At 44.6% G+C, this 21,354-nt stretch overlaps 1 protein-coding gene and 1 long non-coding RNA gene across 2 annotated transcripts in view; one reads left to right on the top strand and one right to left on the bottom strand.

The window, feature by feature from the left end:
* Positions 1–12,861: 12,861 nt before the first annotated feature.
* POLR1F (RNA polymerase I subunit F) lies at positions 12,862–18,268 on the bottom strand. The gene is made up of 4 exons (XM_006275443.4): positions 17,991–18,268; positions 17,766–17,907; positions 15,901–16,109; positions 12,862–13,340 (listed from the first exon to the last, which is right to left on the bottom strand). Exons 1-4 carry the CDS (start codon positions 18,197–18,199, stop codon positions 12,947–12,949), a joined length of 954 nt encoding a protein of 317 aa, XP_006275505.3. The 5' UTR covers positions 18,200–18,268; the 3' UTR covers positions 12,862–12,946.
* A 49-nt stretch (positions 18,269–18,317) lies between these two features.
* Positions 18,318–21,354, top strand: part of LOC109285813 (uncharacterized) — a 59,563-nt gene continuing 56,526 nt past the window's right edge. Inside the window, exons 1-3 of the long non-coding RNA XR_002093672.2 lie at positions 18,318–18,406; positions 19,663–19,828; positions 20,067–20,231. This is a non-coding gene — a long non-coding RNA (uncharacterized LOC109285813). The remainder of the gene's footprint in view (positions 18,407–19,662; positions 19,829–20,066; positions 20,232–21,354) is intronic.

Here is a 21,354-nt window from a genome sequence, read left to right as displayed (position 1 = left end):
CTCTGCTCCCGCTGGAGCTTCAAGGAGGCACCTCCTGCCGGTCCTCCTGCCAGTGTCGCTCTGCTGCCCCCTTCCTTCTTGCCGGTGGCCTGTTTTATTTCTGCCGGCCAGCAATCGCATCTGATATCACCGGCCGGCTGCAACTGTATAAAGGCACAGCTGATGAGCTGCGCGGGTTCCTCCCTCGGTTCTGGCTCTGCTGCTGGTCCCGCTGCAGGTAAGTATCTCCTTTCATCTTTTCTTTCTCTTTTCGTCCCCTCTGAAGGTTTCTTACGCCAGGGCTCCCCCCTGGTATTTTGGGGTCCCCCCTTCTATTTCTCCCTGTGACAGTCCCCTTTAACCCTGGCCCCCGGATGCCAATTTGTTGGGTCTTCTGCCTCCTCAGGCTTGGCCCTTTCTTATATTAGCCGTGATCCCCCCACTGGGACCCAGCTTCAAAGTCCTGCAGCCAGCTCTGGGCTACTGGCTCTATATGGCTGCACCCACTAGTGTACTAGGCCTATTGGCCTTTTATGACTGTGCCCCAAGGTGTTAATGAGGCCTCCTCCTCCCCTAGTGTCGACCACAAACCACCGGTCTATCAGTCAAAATACAAAAAGTAAGTCCATGGGCTATAACCACAAAAAAAAAAAAAAAAAATTTAAAAAAGACAGTATGCCAGCTTAATTTTTTTATGGCTCTGTGCTCCTGCTTCCCACAATCTGTTATGCTCTGCCTTGTGGGGCTGCTGCAGGTTCTTTGGGAATCATCAGGAGTTCCCTACAGCAGCTGGACAGGCAGCCAAGCATCTCCATGGAGCTCTTATGCAGAAACTCCTTCCCTCTTAGCTGCTGCCCCCTAAATTGCCGCCAAGCCCAGGGTTTTTATAGTTCTGGCTTGCCCCCTTCTGGTTACCTGACTAGCCAGCAAGGCTCAGCTTTTAACCCCTACCCTGCCAGCAGCTGTGCCCAGAAAGTTCTGGTCTTAAAGGGACTGGCCTGCTTTCTGGTAACAGGGCCAGGGTTCCCTGTTACACAGGCTCACCAGACTGTTAATTGTTTTTTTGTTATTGGCCTTTGATTTTCCTTCAGTTTGTCAAAATGTTTCTGCTATCTTCTCTCTGAAGTGCAATTTACATTTTGAACTGCTTGAGTGACGACTTACACTCACAGTAATTGCTTGTATGTTTCTAAGACCTTTATATAAACGAAAAGGAGCGTTAATCTTTTAGGACTTTGTTTTGCCAAAAAGGAGACATGTTGTTAGATTAAATTAATAATAAGATAAAATGTGATTTGAAACAGTTTTTCCAAACATAATAATACTGTCACAGATTTCTAGAATAAGTGCTAAACAACCAGAAACAAGACACTGCTCAATTGAAATTACTATTCAGGGTCATTATATTAAGATTTACAAATCAGAATGTGAATGGACACTCAGAAATCATGAAAACGACTTGTGATACTAGGACCAAATGCCAAATGCACTAAATTCTAAGAGTGAGTCTAGACTTAACCAAAGTTCCCCAGGGGAAAACCAGGAGCAATGGTCAAATTCCTAGAAGAAGGTTTCAGACTGGATATAAGGAAAAACTTCTTCACGGTTCATGTGACCAGACTCTGGAATAGACTCCCAGTGGGGGTGGTGCAGGCACCGACCCTAGACATCTTCAAAAGGATACTGGATGCATACCTTGCCAGGCTTATTTGACCCCAGCAGTCTTTCCTGCCCAGAGCAGGGGGGCTGGACCCAATGATCTCACAAAGTCCCTTCGAGCTCTAAACTTCTGTGAATCTGAATATTAAAGCATTTGAAAAGGTAAAGTGAATTTGTGAACATTCACTATTAACCAAAGAAAATCATCTTATAAAAATAAATTCAAGGACATTACTCATAGCCTTAAGAGAAACTTTCAATAACTTTCAATACAATACCTCTCAACAAAGTGATTACAGATGCCTTTGAAATTCCAGGGGTAGGCAAACCTATTACAAATTTTCTATCCATTTCCCTTGTTCTTCCCTCTTAGGGAGTTCAGCCTCTATTGTTATTTGGCTTTTTAGCTTTTTGGATTTAAATTCTTTGGGGTAGAGAGCGTTTCTCACTGGGAGTGTCTACACATACTGATTTAAGGTGCATCAGCCATTTTTAAGGCACATTAAGGGTACGGGTCTACACGTGCACAGCCTTAATATTCCTTAAAAATGGTGACTTTAGGCTACTTGTACCTAAGTTTGATACCTGCAAAAGCAGGTATCAAATTTAGATGCAAATAGCTAAAGCGCCTTAATGGAGGTGTAGATGTGCTAAGGCACATTAATGCTGTGTGTGTTGACTGACTTGGGACTAACTTTGGACATTGCGTTAATGCATCTTAGTGCGTGCACCTGTAGACACATGCCTAAATCACTTTAATGAGCTTTAGACAAATGTGCATTGTTTAGACATGCATAAAAGCACATGTAGACATGCCCACTATATATTTAATTGTGCCTTCCAAGCAGGGACTCTGATCTTGATAGTAGCTACTAAGCATTAATGTAATATAAATTATGTGAGTTTTTTTCTCAGTATATGTACACACAAATGCAGAGCATTAACAATTTGTCATTACCAATCTGGGCAGGATTTGAAGAAATAATTCAGGAATTATAGGGTCTTCATGACTAATTCTCTAAGACATACACTCTCTGAAGTAGTCAATGGTTATGATAGTGGAGTCTTTTTTTTTTTACTCCAACGAGAGCCAAAGCAAGTTTTTAAGCATGTGAGAGTCTCTTAGACAAACTTCTGACCAAAGACTTTCATTTGCCTTTAATCCACATCAATAAAACCCATATACATCTGTGATAGAGCAACAATGTATAGGGAACTTCAATTTGCATGTTTTCATTTAACAGATATCAGTATACTGAAACTATAAATTTGCAGACAAGCTCTATATACCAGCACAATTGAAAAATCGAGAGTTGTGAACCTTCATTGTCTGTATGTAACCATACTACAAAAGAGCAGGCCTGAAGTGAATGGTGCCCAGCACTCAGGAAATGGAATGTTCTTAAAAATTCTTACCCAATATTGAAAAAATCATTAAGCACGTGCCTATTTAAACATGCTTATTACCACACCTAAAACAATGAGGGATGCATATGGGAAAGAGTAGTCAATGTTCTGATTTAGATATCTAAATAATTCATTCAGTCAGTTCTCATAGTTTTTTTTTTTTGACAATAAAGAAACATAAAATGAACAGTTTTGATGCAGAAACTGAAATACTAACAGGTCTGAATATCTTTGTGCATCTGAAATTCCACAGGAAAATGGAACAAAAAATCTTTTATTATGATCTGTATTACGGTATTATGGTCTATATGTAATCATGGTTGTCACATATATGACTAGATTTGTCCTAGTCTATAAACCTTTGCTGGATCATATTCAAAGTCAGCAAATGAAAGAATGTATTCAAGTTTTTTATCTTAAACTCCTATCTCCTCTGTCCGTATTGAATCATGGTTTTTGCTACAGAAGAAATTGTTTCAAGATAAAAATAAATTATCTTGCAAAGGTTTCTTTCTTTTCCTTTTTCCTTCCCTGTGTTAACAATTTGGGGACTGTAATCATTATAAATTGGAGCCAGAAATAACATTTCAGATTTGTTCTACTATGCATACTTTGACCAGGGAGTACATATTTAGGGCTTGTCTATATTACTGATTTGTCATTACCATAGTGATGCTGGCAAGACTTTGGCAGAAGAACCCTGCAGTGGAGGCAAAATGTATGGTAGCAGAAGGTTCTTTTTTTCTGGCAACACAAGTATACTATGTCCCCTAATGCTGATAGCTTTGCCAGAACTAGCCCAACAGACACTAAAGCATTAGAAGAAACAAGTGTAGAGAATGGGGGCCCAGAAGAAAGTAATTTTTTAAATGTGAATATCAGACATGTTGATGCTTGTTTCCTTAAAGTACAACCTAATGTTTACTTAAGAGGCCAAAAAATCAGCTAAAGGTGATTTTCTAAATGTGTATAGATACATTAGGATGATCACTAAAATAAAGAAGCTGCCTCTAGCAAGTCTGTACAAAAAATCTTTTTTATTGGTATACAGGAAGAACAACTCATGTTAGTCCTCTGAAATTTTTTCCGCCAGACCCATTGGAGTGTCATAACTGAGTTCAAATTTTCAGTTTCCCATAAGCACAGATACTAAACTTAATGTAACTACAGTGCATTAATGTACATGTAGATGTGCCTACTAACTTCTAACCAGATGCACGCACTGCAAATCTTTGGATGTTAAGGGAACCAAGTCATATAACATATGCCTGCTGAACCATGTAATGTAATGAATGTAATGTAAGGGAAATAACCTAGTCTCTGAAAGTCAAGCTGGTTATGTTTGCAGGGATCCAGATCATTTTAAAATATCTTCCTGTTCATTGTCTGAGTGAGCCCACTTGGCATGGAAATTATCAAGATGATTCTGAAATCTGATAGTACAATTCTGAGGTTAATCATCAAAATAAAAGCACTTACTAAGAACAGAAAAATGGATATTTCTAAAAAGGTACAACTAAAGTGTTTTAAACCTTTCATAGCCAGCATCCCTTCCTGTACCCATTATATATATTCCCCATGGATAGATAGACAGAATTAAGAAATCTGCTTGATTAATTCCTTCCTTAACCACTACACTATTGGTATTGTCATCATTGAGTTTTGGAGCTGCATGGATTTTTTTTCCCAAGCAGTGGTTCCTATACTGTTGTATGCAGACTGTTGATGATAGGTACCTCAAAATAGTAAAACTTGGCATTTTTGGATATGAATTTGATGTAGAGTGAGATTTTCACTAACATTTGGGGAGGCTGTTGCTCATTACCCATAGATATTCAAAAGGGAGTAGAGCAAGTATGTGCTTATATGCTTTTGAGAATCCTTTTCTTGCTACCTTTATCAGTTTGAGATCTGGAAGTATGTATTTTGGAAGTTAGTTAACTGGCTGGTCACAAAAATACTTTTGGCTGTGTATGAGCAGAGCAGTATGGGGAAGAGGAGATGAAGAGCAAAAACAATTACCGTAATTCCTTCCCAGTCTCAAAGAGGACAAAACACTATTGTATTCAAGACGGTTCAAAATACTATCTTCTTCTGTAAGCAGTTCCTTTAGTTGCCAAAGGATTGTTACAGTCCTACACAGGTTTCCTGAACATTAAGCCCATATCATCAAGAGCAAAGTGTTCACAAGTGTAACAAGCGGGCCGTCTTGGGGTGAGTCTGAACGTTGGCCCGCCCACCTGTCTAGGGCAGTCCATCCACCTGCCTTTCCTGCCATGCTTTTGATGCAACTTAAGTTATTCCTAGGCAGGAGGATGCCCATTTAATTGCCCTGATGCCAAGGGCAAATACACAGTTCTAAACCTCCCTTTATACTGTGTCCCATGCCTAGAAGATGGAAGCCAACTCCACTAGTACTCCCCTGGGCCACACACAGCCTCAACTTGGCCCCCAAACTTGGCCTCAGGCATTCTCAGACCTGCCTTGACCTCATGCCCCCCTCACTGGGGCTTCTTCCATGCCCCCAAACTGGGGCCTCAGCACCCTGCCCTTCACTGGACTGCTGGTCCTAATGCCCTTTGGGCCTCAGGCCTCACCAGTGGCATACCAAGAGGGAGGAGTGGTAGGGGACCACGGCCCCTGGGAGCTGGCCTGGGGGGGGCGTGCCGGGCAGAGAGGCCAGGGCACCTCCCATATTTTGTGAGTGGCCCACCTGGTGAGTTGTGGGCTTCTTTTGCTGTTCCAGCTGGAAATTCCAGCTGTCACTCCTCCCCCTGTGACCAGTGTGCTGTGCTACCAATTCCCCTGCAGACGTGCTGTGGGGTGGGAGGCCGGGCCCTGCACAGGCTGGTTTGCCTCAGGATCCACACCCTGCGTGGATAATCCCGGAGGTGGTGTGCAAATGCAGGCATTGGCCCCCAGGTGCTGGAGACCCACGGGACACCACTGGGCCTCACTCAGTGGGCCTGGGCCCTGCCTCAGGCTCCATTCTAATGGCCTTGACTCCACCTCAGGCCCCACTTAGTGGGGCCTGGCCCTGTGCTTTTCTGCCAGGGTGTGCCTTTCCCCTCCAAAGGGTCACCCGCAAGGCAGTGGGGGCTGAGGCCCATCCTCACCTTTCCCTGGGGAGGCATAGGTGTGGCATTTCCTGAGGACTGCCCTGCCACAAGCAGCCTCACCATACCATCCTCCCCAGCAGGGTGTAGTTCTAGGTCACACCACAGGATCAGGGACCTCTCTATCTCTATAGTTCCTACCCTGATCCTCCAAGCTGTTCTGGGAGCAGCAGATCTCTGGGTGATGTTGTTCCTTCGGCTCCCTGCAGCAACTCTTCGGCTCCCAGCTCTGCTCACAGGGCCTAGCCTTATATGCAGGTTCCCCAGCCTCTCCACCAATCAGGTGGCCTCCTTCCTAACATGTGACCTGCTGATTGGGTTTGCTCCCACCTGCTAGCTGCCTGCTCAGACCCCTTAAAGTGGCAGACACAACCTGTGCTCTGCCATGACTAGACAATATCAAGTCTATATTATAAAACTGTTTTGGAAACTCTATTGTACTAATTTAGGCTGTTAGATTATCAGATATTGGAAAAACTGAGGACTTGGTTTCCATGAAAACTTTGTTAATGATAAGCAAGAAAGAGGAAAATAGAAGCAGAATGTTCAAATTTTTTAGTCCTTATGAAACATTAAAAAAAAATCTTACTATAATTAATCAAAAAGTTTAGAGTATGTTTCCAAATTAGTTTGTTTAGAAGTCTCCCTTCTTGTACATTAGATTTACTGAAATCTTCTGGTTTAGATTTTAGAGCAGATGATGAAGATTTTGCTGGCATTAGCAACAGTCAAGATTCTTGGATTTAACTGCAATTTGATTTTATAATCTTCCACGTCATGTGTTCTGTTACCATGCATACGCATAATCTAGGGTGAACTTTAAAAAGGCAAAAGTATACCTAGAGACAAATATGAAATCTATAAAAGAACACTGACACCTGACCTTGCAAATGTTTAGTCACTCAACTAAAAAATCTTGGCCTGAATCAGACTTAAAAACAACTCTTCATTTGTGGTCCGGGAGAATATAGAGAGTTAAACATTTGTAATGATCAGACTTCATACACACTGTTGTGGAAAATGTCTAAACTTGGCTTCTTTCCTCAGTTAATTTGAAGTATTGGAAAAATCTGATATTTTCATTTAATGGGAGAAAAAAAGAAAACAAACAGATTCAGCGGCATGCCTAGAGTGACAATTCAGTTTTTAAAATCCAAGTTGTCTTGCCATATTTAGCTAATCCAAAACAGTGTCTACAGCAACATCAGTAGTGTAGATGTGAGGCTGCCAATATTGGCTCCAACTGTAAAAGCTTTTTTTTAAAAAAAAAAAAGTCTTTTCTTGACTTTTCCCCTCAAAAGACAGAAAGCAGTCAACTCTTTTGTTGATTGAATTGTCTGACATATTCCTTTGCCAAAACCTGGAATACAGTTACCATTTTTATAGTAATAGAACAGGAATCTAATCTTGTAACATCTGCAACATAGGAACAACAGTCACCTCAGCAAGCATGAATAGTGCCAAAGTCATACATTTAATATATATTTTAATTATCCTTTTCTGTTTTAAGCTAAGGTGGGGGAACCCTGGAAAAAGTAGAGTCTGATTGATACTTCACTTGTTCACCAATGATTTTTGCTTAAAGATAAAATTGTGACAGAACTCAAAAATATTTGAATTTTCATCTGACTTTTACCTCCACCAGATATTATTGTATCCAAGTCATCAAGAGTCCTCCCAAGCCAGTGGCCCAGACTACCATGTTTAAAGCATGCCAATATCACAAGGGACAGCATCATATCTAGCTGCTTTTGACTCTTCAACCCTAATGACCAGGTATTTATAGCTGGATTGAGTGGCAATGAATGCAGCCCTTTGGTGTAAGTCTGTAACTGGGTTGGAATTCATACCTCTGGCACTGTAGTGAAACACTGCAGCTGCTGTCCTGCCATGTCCCGGCCTCTTAACAAGTAATTAGAGAATTAGAAAATTCAAATTTTTTTAGCATTCAGTATGAAATCCACACAAACTCAAAAAGATTATGCTAATGTGGCTGGCTGTGAATATTAATACAACTGAAAATTTTATTTTAACTCCACTATCGTGGTTGTAGGCTTACCAAAACCTCACTTTCCCAGAGAAAAAGTCAATAAAAGGTGTTTTTACTCTTATCTGTTACTCTTTGTTAATAGTAGAAATACTACTGACACAAATTAGAACGAAAACCCTTCTGACATTAAATGAATCCTCAAGATTCCTGTTACTGCCTTTGGAAAACAAGACTCAGATCTGCTTAGAAGTTGGGAAAGAAACTGTAAGAGTTATTGCAGAGGGCTAGTGCAAGGAAGGTAGGGGCACCCTGACTTCAGAGTGACTTTGCTACTTATCTCTCTGAGTCAATAGCAAATAGCTTTGAGTAATGTCCAGCCTTTTTACAGAAGAATGACAAGGGCTGTGAAATACAGAGGGCTGGTTTGATTCTAGAATGTCTGGAACATTTGAAAGATGTACACCTGTCTTTCCTTCCATTCAGCTTATCCCCCAAGGCCACCTTCAAACAAAAAAGGCAGAACATGATTTTTCCAATCACATCACTCCTGTTGTTCATTACATGCCCATTCCTCCATTCTGTATTGGTTTTGCCATTAGATTACAGGCACTTTAGTTAATAGTTAGTGTGTGTCTAACATAATAGAACTCCATCCTTTGTTCATTCGAATATTATAAAAGCCTAAGTCTGTCTGCCTGCCTGTCCGTAACACTTTATTCACGCTCTGAATGGCTGATGGAAACAGCCAAGCAGAGTGCTCCCAGCATGGGGGAGCGCCGCTATGATTCTGAAGTCACACCAAGGACCGGACAGAGGGTGAGGGAGCCAGGGCTAGCACTGGCCTTGGCTCTCCTACCCTGCTCCCTGCAAGAGGCAGAACAGCAGCAGCATGGCGCATTAGGTGGCAGCACTCCATTCCGGTCCCCCCCTGCCATCATTCTTGACAGGCAATTGGCTAGTAGAATCATAAACAAGTAGGGCTGAAGGGGACCTCCAGAGGTCACCTAGTCTAACCCTGCTACTTGAGGCAGGATCATCCCTATCAAATCCATCCTACACAAATTCATTTTCTAACCTTTTAGCAAAATTACACCGCCAGCCATGACACAACCAGAAAACATAATACCCTGACCTGCCATAGGTAAAACAGGGGGACCATGGCAGTCAACGTCTTGCTGCTGCAAAGATAAAATACACTTGAGAGATCCTAGAAAGAGGATCAGAGCCTCTTTAAGCAAACCATAATAAACATTACTACCAACAAGTGGAGTTTAATCATAGCAACGGAGGCAGTAGGGAACATGCAACAAAACATAAAACCCTATGTTGAGTGTAGAAAATTAATGCTAAGATATCATGTCCAAGAATATGCTGGAAGTGAAAAACTGGATTCAAGATTATGTGTACCACCAAATGAAACTTTCCAAAGCAGTGGCCAGAACACTGAATTTGGTTCTATATGAGGATTCATATTCACTGCAATGAAAATGTCTCTTCCTGGCTTAGAAGAGCTGTCTGCATTCAATACCCAACAACAGTACTGTTACACCATAAAATCTGAAAGCCACAGACTTAAATTTGCTTAAGCAAATTTGAATTTCCAAGTCCCTTAAATGTAACACAGAATAAGCAGCTTTAAGATTACTGCACTCAGACTGAATACCATTTCTAGCACCCTTGTGTTTAAATCTGTTACAAGAGAAAGAAAACATAGATGCTAATGCAAAATATGTGGTGTGGCATGAGAAGTTACTTGATAATAGCTATAATTATTTACACACGCACACACACACAAGCCCATTCCTACATTGTTTTTACATCTGAAAAAGTAGAACACTGTGCCCAAGTTGCTAAAAATGCCATCTAAAAAGCATAACCACAAGGTCGTTAGTCTGAAATTGAAAAAAGATAAAAGAAAGAAAGAAGCCTGGCCTTGACTTCTACTGACCATCTAGCATGGTAGAAAGCAGTTACAATCAATAGTCATGGTGCCCATTATAAAAGTTATGAAGATAATGGGAATGTGTAACTTGGAAAAAAAATAGTTTACAACTTGAGATTTAAAACCTGTTTCTTAGTGTAGACAAAAAATCATGGGTAGTAACTGATGATCAGACTGAGTGCCACTGGGAAGCTGTGGTATTATCTGGGAAGATGCTGTTTCTATTTTGTTTGCACCTAGCATAAAAGTCCCTCTTCTCAGCTGATAGAAGGACTAACCCAAATGCAGCACAACAGATTTTACACAAAACGTGAGACTGCCATAAAATTTAAATACATATGAAGAAAGTTTTGGGAAAAAATGAGTTATAATCTGATAAAGTGTCAAGTCTCTCAATAGAAAACTGCTGAAAACTAATTAATAAATGGAGTTTCACTGCAGGGGAGTGCACCAGCCACTAGGTTGTATCCATTTGCTAGGAATCACTTCATCAGCAGAAATCCAAGTTTTCTGTTTACCACAGAAAAACATTGTAAAACCTGGATTTTCTCCTTTAAAGGAGAAAAATGCAGGGGGTGCCATGTGCGTGTGCGCACGTACACATGTACATGGCTGCCAGGCTGCCTGAAGAGCAGCTCCCCACAGGTAAACGTGGTGATGGGGCGGGGGGGGCAGCGACTGAGACCCCCATAGTGAGAGAGGGAGGGCTGGGACCACTGCCCAGTGCAGGCAGTGCATGGGGCAGGAATGTACAGCCACAGGGCTCAGGCAGGGATTGAGACAGGGCTGCGGGCAGCTCTTTTGAGGGCTAAGAGGGCTCTGGCTTCCCGCTGCTGCCAGAATGGGGGGCATATGTCCCTCAGATTTGTGCACAGGACAGGTGAAGGATGGCTACTTTAGGCTCAGGCTCCCACCCTGCTGCCCTCCCCCACGGGGCCTTCACAGCCCAGCAAGAGGGACCTGCGCAGCAGCACAGAACAGAGCAGGGAAGCTTGGTGCTGCCATCACGAGCCCAATACTATCACAAAGCAACCTCTTCTTGCCCAGCAGTGGGGGTGGTGGTGAAGTTGTGTCCCTCGCTGCTGCTGGGTGGGCAGTGGGCATCTTACCACAGCAGCACAGGGCTCCCAGCGGTGGCAACAGGCTTCCCTGCCGGGCCCTGCTCTGTCGCTCTCTCACCTGCTGGGTCATGGAGGCCCCAGGTGGAGGGCAGCAGGGCGGGGAGCCCCAAGCCCACAACCCCTACGGGCTCCAATCTGGCAGTGCTTCCCGTGGGGGAGGGGAAGCCAGGCTCTGTGCTCTACTCTGCCACAGCAGCTGTGGCCTCCAGCAAGTGGCAGCCAGGGCTCAGGCACTGCTGCAGTGGGCTGTAGAGCTATAGCCCTGGCAGCTGGGAGTGCCCTACAGCGGGGCTGGGGGGGTGAGCGAGGGGTAATGGCATGGGCGTGGCATTGGCATATCAGTGCTGCAAAGCTGGGGGGAGGGGGAAACAAGGGGGAGACAACTGCAACTGGACCCATGTCCCAGTGGGTGAAAACAGTAGGGAGAGCTCTGATTTTCCATAATAAAAACCCAAAATCAAATGCCAAAATTTATAGGTATTCAGATTTTTTTTTTATTATATAGTGACTGAGGCACTGGTAGGCTTCCAAATTGCTTCACAACTGTAAATATAGCAATAAAATTTTGTGTTCAACTGATATTTTTATATATATAAGTGACATTTCATTTTAATCATGGACAAACAGATATTGTGGTTTTTAAATCAGAGAATTTGGAAGTTGTCAGAGAATCTGCAATTTTTAAACAGAAAAAACCGGAAGCCCTGCTCCTCAGTTCCACAAGTGAATGGAATGCCCTGCCCCCCAAGAGAAGGGTTCAGGTTTATTTTGGAGTAAAGGCTACTCCGTGTTTAACTCTTTAAAGGGAGAAAGGGGGAAGAGATTTCTTCAAATTCAAGAAATTAAAAGCTGCATTGGAGTCTGCTCTGTACTGTGCATAAAGGGAAAAGTGGTTTTGTGATTAAAGGCAGTGCCTCTGAGATTCAGAACAAACCTGATTCAATTGCCAAGGCCTTCAGCTGCTTCCCTAGGAGATTGGCATCTGAGACAGGATTTGGTTAGGTTTTAGGCACGCAAGTCCAAAACGGTGAATTAAAAAATCCTCCATTTAAGTGAGGAACTCCGAACTCCCGAGTGCCCTGACCAGTTGGGTACAAAACTTCTCTATTCACAGCCTCATCTTGCAATCCTTCATACTTCCACAGGAAGGGCAAAGACTGCTCCTACTCAGCCTAGTCTAGGGCCTGGCGGTTTGGGCACTTGCCGGGGAGGTAGACATGGGTTTGAAACTTGCCAGGTTGAAAAGGAGACCTGGGATCAAGGCCCTCTATTTCCTAGGAAAGTGGTGTAATTACTAGGCTGCAATATAAAAGGGGAAAGCAACAGCACCTTCTTATACTGTCTCGTTAAGAAGCCACTCCTGCTCAGTTCTTTGAAAGGAGATGCCTATCCTCAGAATAGGACTCCAGGCTAGGGATGTTAAGTGGATACAGGTACAGTGCTCTCACGTGCCTATTTTCTCAAGAAGAGTGGAGGCTGAAATGCCCTCCTTTGTTTGGTGCAGGCAGCTTCCCCACTCAGGTTGTGGGATTATTATTGCTGTTGTGTTTAATTCCTACAGGCCCCCTGACTGTAGTGGGACCCTGACTTTGATTAGGACATCTTAATGCTATCGTAAGTGACAAAAAGCTGAAAGGCATACATAGATAAATCAAAATAATATTTTATTAGCAGTTTATCAAATACTTACAAAGGAAAAAAAAGTCACATGCAAAGAAAGCCCTTTTAAATTTCAGTCCATTTGTTGTTTCTTTCGCTTTGTCGCTTTGGGTTCTTCTGCCAACTGAGATAATTCATGATTTTCCTCACAATATTTTCTTTTCTTTCTCTTTTCCTTTTTGTGGTTACTCTGGTAATCACTAGTGTCACTGCCAGGAAGCACAGGTTCTTGATTTTCTTGCTTATGTTTTTTCTTCTTCTTTGTTTTTTTATGAGATAATCCATTCACAACATCAGGATTTTGCTCTTCTTCATATTCTCTCACAGCAGAGTCTGCATCCTCTACAACCTCCCCCAAGTTACTGTCTCCTTCACAATTCACTGTTCCATTTTTTTTGTGTTTTTTCTTTGGCATCTCATTTCTGTTTGTATCTTCAGTTACAGTTTCAGGACACTTGGACTGCAAGCTGTAAATATATTTAGAAAATAAACAAAAGTGAAGGATGAGATCTCCAAGGACAACTCATATATCATGTCAAACTTTCCTGAAATACAGTAAATACAAAGAGCCTGTAACAGACCACTGACATTTGTGCCAAAACCACAGCAAATTAAGTGGAAAAAGGGACTGCAATCTTTAAATGACCAGCAAGGGAACTTATAACTAGCTAATACTTTTAGTCTCACTGCCATTATTTGTCCAGTTTCTATTCTAGGAGACAATTCATATTACCTTTCCAATTCCAAGTTTTCTTCAACATGCGTTGTGTTATATCCCCTTTGGTTCTTTCAGACTTTTTTATTATCATGCAGTTTCCCTCGCCTGTTATTTTCTGTATTTATTACGTAAGTTTGCACTAGGCTTCTTCAGCTGTTCTCAAGCTTTTCATTTATTTGCAGTCAGTTTTCACAAGGACAGTTTATCAGCAGTAAGGAACACAAGATGTAATTCACTCTTGCCACTACAATGCTACTGAATACATCAGTTCACATCTGCAAAGAACATATTGTGCTTGCTATAACATCTAGTATTTTAGAAGTTATTTCTCTAGTATAGACACACTGTGCTTTTAGATGAGGGATTAGCCACATCCAAATAAAAGCAATTTGTGAACAGAACTTGAACGTAAAGGTTACAAAAATGAAACAGTCACCAAAATATTTACTACATTTCTGGGGCCCCCTCTATATGTACAGGTAAAGATGTGACAAGCTCTAATGTGCGATCCACACAAAATTGTGCCTCATGTGCATAGCAGGAGGTGCAATTGTGAAATCATGCATTAGATCCCATAATGCCTATTGCCAGTGCAGGGGGAGCCCGAACCCAGGCTCCCCTTGCACAGGCAAGAAGCAAGCTCCTGAGACTGGGAGTGCCCTCAGTTGAAGAGAGGTGTGTGAAACCCCTAGACCTGGAGCATCATGGTAGCCATGATCCCCAGAGGCCGTTCATGCTGGGCGTGACCCACCCCTGCGCCTCAGTGTCGTGGCGGCTCTCAGCCAAGGGAAGAAGCCCCGATACACATGGAAAATAAAGCTTGAAAGCAACGAGCTATAAAGTTAGTACACATTTTCAAAGTCTAACTTTATACCTGGTTCGAACTTTTTATTGTGCGATAAGTATTTTGCATGTGTAGCTGGTTTTAAGGTAATTGCATAATTAAACAGTTAATTGTACAATACTTGTAACATGTACAGGGGCCTAAATTGGTTAAAGAGAAAGTTGATTATAATATTTAGAAGCACCAAAATAGAAACCGTGCAAGAAATATCCCCTGGATTTGTATCAAAGTGTATTTAATAAATTCTAATATTATACAAGCCTTAGTCTGTCTGTCCATAACCCTTGATTCTCACTCTGACTGGTTGCCTCGGCAGCCAAATCAGAGTGCTCTGGACAGAGATATACATGGCGGAACACCGCCATGACAGCAGGGACTGAGGGGCCAGAGCGGGGGGGAAGGCGAGCAGAGCCCGCCTCACCCCATCCTGCCTTGCTCCTTGGAGGCATGGGGGGGACGACAGGAACCGGACCACTGCCATGATGGAGAGGATGAAGTAGGGGTGAGGGAGAGGCGCTAGCGGCGGGCAAGGTCAATGGTGGCCCCCACCCCCCCCCCACACACTCCTTGGGAGGCAGCAGGGGCACACAGTACTGGCTGTGCAGCGCTGGCCTCACCCTGCCCCACATGGTAGAGCACTGCCACCATAACAGCTGGGACTGGGGCCAGAGCCTGCTCCTTGGAGCGAGGGGCAGAAGTGTCTCACTGCCCCCCACTGCAACAATAGCCAGCATGGAGGGAGGTGGTGGGGGAGGAGGGGAGGAAGGCAGGGGAGGGGAGGGGAGGAGAGGGGGGTGACCAGTGACCTGTCACTGGTACTGCGGGGCCCAGGCCGAAGTGGCAGTGGGGGAGCGGGAGCAGGCCTGGGCCTGGCCTTAGCCGAAAGAGGAGGCGGGGAAAAGGCCCCAAGTAGCAAGGGGAAACAGCCACAGCCCCAGCCCAAGGCAGTGGGGTGGGGGGCTGGATGCAGGCCTCTGTCCCCCCATGCCACTCCAATCATTTTTGATGGGCAATTTGCTAGTTAATAAATATTTTTGGTACTTTGCTTTGAAATTCTGCTGAACATAGTATTTAAAAAAAAATGAAAAAATGGTGCATACCTGATCACTTTAGATTTTCAGATTAACCCATAACACAAATTTGATTATAAAATTATCTAAACACCACTCAAGAATTAATTGACCATGACATTCTGTAACATGTACGTGTGACGCAATAGATTATTTGCATGAAAAATGTTGTTTTTTTTAAAAACTATTTTAGCTACTTTGGATTTTTTTTTAACAAACTCCAAGGTAAATCATGTTAAAGTTCCGTTGTTAATAGGATCCATAGCTATATACAGTCTAAAATAATTTTATATTTAAGAGACAGGAAGACGTTTAGATTTAAGACAAGACATTCAGTGTTATCATGTAGTCTTTAAATAAATGTAAGAAAAATAATCATAATCTTATCACTGAACCTGTCTTTAGTCAGACGTCCCCAGATGAAGAACATTCCAGCAGCATCAGAATCTAAGCGAGAAACTTCAAATTCCAATGTATCTCCTATTTTTAACCCAAGGTCTTGCTGTTGTTCAGCTGACACACAATCGTGTTTAGGGACGGAAGCATTGAAACATCCATGTACCAGACAGCCAATGTGACTAGGGACAATTTTATTGATCACACCCTAAAAAAAGAAAGAGATCAATCAAATTTGATTCAGGTTTCACATTTGCTAATACAATGGTTCTTGACATTTGATTTAGTAAACCAATCCCAGGTGCCTGGCACTGTCTCTCCCCTGCCAGCCTGTCTCCTTTCCAGCACCATGCACAGCTCCACAGTTTACTTCCCATATGCTCCTCTTCCCAGCAAGTTACTGATCCTAAAGCTAGCTATCCACACAGAAGTAGTGTAGCAGTGTTTACCCAGTACTGAACCTGAAGAAATTGGTAGGTAGTCTCTCAGAGGAGCTATTTAGCACTGCATTAAGACAGCTCTCTGCCACATCTAATCTCAGTTTAAATTCTACCTGAGGCTGCAGCAATGTTTTTAAAGGGGGTTAAGGGTCAACTGAGACTTTGCATCCCTCACAGATGCTTTTGCAGCATCTCAGCAATGCACTGGTTGAGAGCTCCTTTTTTCTTTTCACTTGTGCCTACATTTTAAATCTGCTTGGAGTTTTCTGGATGTTGACTTCTGCACATGTAAGAGTTTACACATACAAAGCATGCAATCAATTTGTATGACACACAGCCTTCACAGCTGTAAATACTCAAGTCACTTCTAAGATTTGTTTGTTTCTTTGTCTTTCAAATTACAAAATGCAAAATTAGGATGCTTAACAGCAAAGAAGAATATGCTAAAATGTCAGCCTGACCTTAGTAAGTACCTACACATATAATAGGATCTTAAAATGCCACAACCCACAAGAATCTCTCATGATCAGGCATGCTAAGAAAGAATATGATAGACGACAAAACACAGACAAGAAAAAACATTTTCAAACCTGTCTGAGATGCATGGTACATTAGGAAAGGAAGCAGGTAATGTGCCCTGCTTACGAAAAAGGGTTCTAAAAACTGTACTTTCATAAAGATTAACTGTGACTACTGCTGTAGTCATGTTTCTATTTAAATGTTCCATTCATAGCCACATAATTCTACTTTCAATGCTCTTAAAGTAGAATTTTCTTTCATGCTTTGAAAACAACATGTTTATTTTGCCATTAAGACTTTGGATGTGGAAGTGGTCAATTTGCTAAATTAAAGTGAACTGTTTAACACAGTTCTGTGCCTATCAGCAAGTTAGTATCTCGATCTACTTTTACACATACATCTGCAGAAGTACTGGCAGGGGCATCTCTGAAAACCACCCTTCCACATGGCAGAGATTCATGGCTCGTTATTTGAAATACTCCAGAGCAAAACCTGGTTTTTGTGCCAAAAAAGGGCACACAGGTACTGCATGACCCTGTTCCAATGACAGAATCAAACAGATACTGCTATCTGGCTCCTAACAGGCCTTCGGGGGAAGATGCATCTACACTTCATGCGTTAAATTAACAGCATCTTAAAACCCAAAAGGTAAACCTGTCTCCTGAGGTAGCTCCAGGTGCAAGATAAACACAAGACCTTAGGACAGGGGGAGGCCCAGGGCAGTACAAGCAGCCTCCACATGTCAGCCTGGGGAGGGAACAGGGAGCAAAGCAGCAGAGCAGGCAGGGAAGGAGGGCAGGAGGAGGCACCCCCACCCCCTGCCAGCTTCATCCATTTCCCCAGAGTTGGCCCAAGCTGAAATTCAGTGGGTGCAAGAAGCACCCGCGCTGCTGTCACCTACGTACCACCAGCCTGGTCCCTTTCTGGGGCATGAAGACCACGAAGTCGGCTTCGATGTGAAGGTGGATGGAGCCCTGGTCGTCGTAAATGTCGCCCAGCGCCCCCACGATCTTCACGTGGCTGTAGGCCAGCGGAACGCCTCCCAGGCTGCAGGAGCAGCAGGACAGTGAGACAGCGAGTGGTTTAAGCCTCCCTCCCTCCGCCCATCCCTGCCCTGCCCCGCCCCGCACCTGTCGCAGTAGCGCAGCAGCCCGGCGTCCAGCTGGTCGCGGATGCCCGTGAGTTTGCGGCGCAGGAAGCGCGGCGCCAGCGCGATGTGCCTGCGATGTGGCACCACCACCAGGCACGAGTAGCGACTCGGCACCAGGTCGCAGGCCGCCACGAAGGACGGCACCGCCAGGCCGGGCGCTGGGACCGGGGACTGCGCGGCCGCTGCCATGGCCCTACCGCGTGCCGCTCATCCCGGCGCATGGCAATGACGTCACGCGCCAGGCCTCCCAGGGCGCCGCCCCCAGGAAAGGGGCCGGAAGTGCGGGAGGAAGAGCGCATCTTCCAGGTGTGCGCGCGCACACTCGTGAAAACGCCGAGTGCGGCGCCGCTTCCTTGGGCGGGCCGGCGGAAGCGTTTGTCATCCGGGCTCCCTGCGGTAGGAGGGGAGGGGGCGGGGCTTTGGGGCTCAGCGCGGTGATTGGCTGGAGGTGGATTCCTGGGGGAGAGACAATGCTGCGCGTGGGCAGCGGGCGGAGCGCGGCCCCTAGCGGCGGGCGGGGGCGTTGCAAGGCACCTCTTTCCCCCGGGGTAGCCAGAGCCCTGGGCTGGCCCCAGCTCATAGCAGCCAGGGCTGGAGGGGCCCCTGGGTGGTACAGGCCTGACTGTGCCTAATGTCAGATGATGCAGGGATGAGGGCTGGGAAGGCCCCTGCCACACACTGTGTATATTATGCAGTTAATGGAAAGTCACATTAAAGTCCTCATCTCCCTATGAAAAGGTGAGGAGAGGGAACGGGCTACAGAGTTAGTGCTCGACAAGGTGTCACGACACTGTCCATCCTCTGAGCATGGGGCAGGGCCCAACATGCCCTCGGGACCCTGCTGTCGCTGCGCCAGGCCCAGCCAGCAGGGCAAAGGACAAGCCACCTGGAGGCTGTGACTGGCCCTCGGTGGTTTTGGCTCCTTCCAGTTAGCTCCAGAGCTCAGCCTGTGCTCAAAGGTGAGAGCCGCCAGGCTCAGCCGCGTGCAGCCTGGAGCCCCTCTGAAGGGGGCTGTGGGGGCCCGCGCAGGGGTAGCGCTGTCAGGGGCGCGTGCGTCATTCACGGGATGATGGGATCTCCAGGGACAAAGCCATCTTAGCGGTTGTGTCAGCACCTCCTTGGGAAGCTCTTGCTGAGGCTGTGGCTGCGCTACCCCCTGCACCTTTTGCTCACGTGTTCCCTGCCCGTGGCCCTGCCAAGTCCGGGGACATCCTGGCCAATGTGCTCTCCTAAGCTGGCCACCTGTACGACTAGGAAGGAGACTGTGGCTGGGGGATATCTTCCTGTCCCATACCCATTTCTGCGTTCTGGCAGACATTCACAGGGTGATGTTCACGGGCTCCTTGGATTCATTCGGGCGTGAAAATAATAAGCGAAAATAACTGACATTTTCTGAGGGGTGCCTCAACTTTATTGAGGGGTGCTTTGAGATGAAAGGATTGAAGAACACTGGAATAGAGGCTGAACTCTTTGAGCTGTGCAGTGTTTTAATCCTTAAGGGGAACGAAGTGGGACTAGGAAGGTTTGTGTAGAAGCACCTACATTTTCCTAAGTAGAGTTACTTAATTACCATCTAACTCTGGGGATACCTAATCTATAGAGTTGCCCTTTTTGCTGTAGTTGACCAGAGTTATATCTCTCTGCTTATCCAGAACTGTCCAAGTGTGGACAGAACTGAGCAGCTTGGGTCATCTGTTGCCTGCCTTTGAAAATGCCTGAAGTCTGTAGATGCCTTGACACATGGAGAAAAGCACCTTTGGAGCAACTTCAAAAGCAGAGTGGGGAGCCAGTTCTCAGGAGTGCAGTAACTGTTACAATGTAAGTGCTACATGTGTCTGAGCCCCTGAGGATGCACATACTACTCTAGTTTTAATCCTGCTTCACGCAAGGTAAAGTTGAGGTTGATTTAGCTGATTTATGTCACCACAACCTCATTCTCAGGTAACAGTACAGCATAAGTACTGTTGTGTGGTCCTGATCAGATGTTCCTCCCCGCTTTTGAAGCTGCTCCAAAGTATATATTTGTCTATATCAGTGGGTGTCAATGTTTTTTTAGATTTGAGGCACCCCTCTTTGACTAGAGCAGTGATTCTCAACCAGGGTGCTGCCAGATCCTTTGAAGGCTGCCTGGAGGTGTGAGGAGATAAGCAGCAAAGTGCAGGCTCAAGCTTGTCCCTGCCTGGATGATTCCTCATGCCCACTGACCAACCCTTCCAGGGAGGTAAGCACTGTAAAATAGAAATTAGTTTTTGAAATGGGTGGTAACAGAGGGAACGGAGGTGGTCCAGCATGATTGTAATGGGTAAAGAGATGCAGACAGGCATGCGGGTTCTCAGTATGAGTATTGTAATGGAAGTTCGATGTTGTAAAGGTGTTGTAAAGGCCCCAGAAATGAAATTTTATTAAAAAAAAAAATTTTGTATATGAAGAAATAAGAAAGTGTTGCCAAGAGTGTCTGTCTGGACTACCTGTGCCAAAGCTTGCAGCAGCTTGCACTAAAGGTGAAATGCATTATATCCAGATGAACTAAGTCTGTAGGTACCCAGAGTAATTTGCCAATATAAAAATTACTATAGGCAAATTTGTTTCAAAGATAGTGTTTATTGGTCATTTGTGTCTGAAATATCCTCTCACTTTTACATGCTCCAAAAGCAACCACAGCCTGAGCAGGTTCTCATATGAAGGCTGGGAAAGGTACTGCATGGGCAAGAATTTTTGGGGTCAGAGAGCAAGGAGCACCTGCCCCACCGCGCCACTGTTTTACCTTCTGTATCCTTAAATGGTATGGCCTTGCCCTACAGGGAGAAGCTGGATCAGGGGCTTCCTGCCTCATTTGCATATAACTGTTTGGAGGGTCCAAGGACTCATGACAAGAACAAAAGGTTCCAATTGTGTTGGCAGCTAATTAGCACATGGATCCTTTGTTGCGGGTATCTGGAGTACAAACACATACTGAGCAGTGCTAGGCTCTGGGGTTACCATGGCCTGAAATGCTGGTGACTCAGCTGTGAGCTGTTAGGCTTTGGAGTACTATCATTCCTTGCCTGAGCTGCAGATAGAGAAATTCAAAAGTGCTGCTGATCATAATAAGTGTGTTTCTGGACTGCCTGTGCTGATGCTTGCTGCAGTTTGCACCCAAAGGGGGACACATCACTTCTGGATAAACTAAGTGTATATATACCCAGAGTAATTTCCTTATATCCAAATTTTTAAAAGCATGTTTATTTCAACATTGGGGTTTTTTGGTCCTTTATGATTTAAATTTGCCCCTCACTTATACATACTCAGAGTTGGAGCAGAACCTGAGCAGGGTCTGATGGTAAGTGCAGGGAAGGTGCTGCAGG

The sequence above is a fragment of the Alligator mississippiensis genome, chromosome 5, assembly GCF_030867095.1.
Source record: "Alligator mississippiensis isolate rAllMis1 chromosome 5, rAllMis1, whole genome shotgun sequence".
In the NCBI taxonomy this organism is placed as follows: domain Eukaryota; kingdom Metazoa; phylum Chordata; order Crocodylia; family Alligatoridae; genus Alligator; species Alligator mississippiensis.
This window is presented reverse-complemented; position numbering and strand designations above follow the sequence as displayed.

Excerpts from the sequence above, each read along its gene's own strand:
- POLR1F (XM_006275443.4), bottom strand. The coding sequence starts at position 18,199 with ATGGCAGCGGCCGCGCAGTCCCCGGTCCCAGCGCCCGGCCTGGCGGTG. Across the intron at positions 17,908-17,990 it reads CTGCTGCGCTACTGCGACAG|CCTGGGAGGCGTTCCGCTGG; the intron begins GTGCGGGGCGGG and ends CTGCTCCTGCAG. Across the intron at positions 13,341-15,900 it reads GGACGTCTGACTAAAGACAG|CTTGCAGTCCAAGTGTCCTG; the intron begins GTTCAGTGATAA and ends ATATATTTACAG.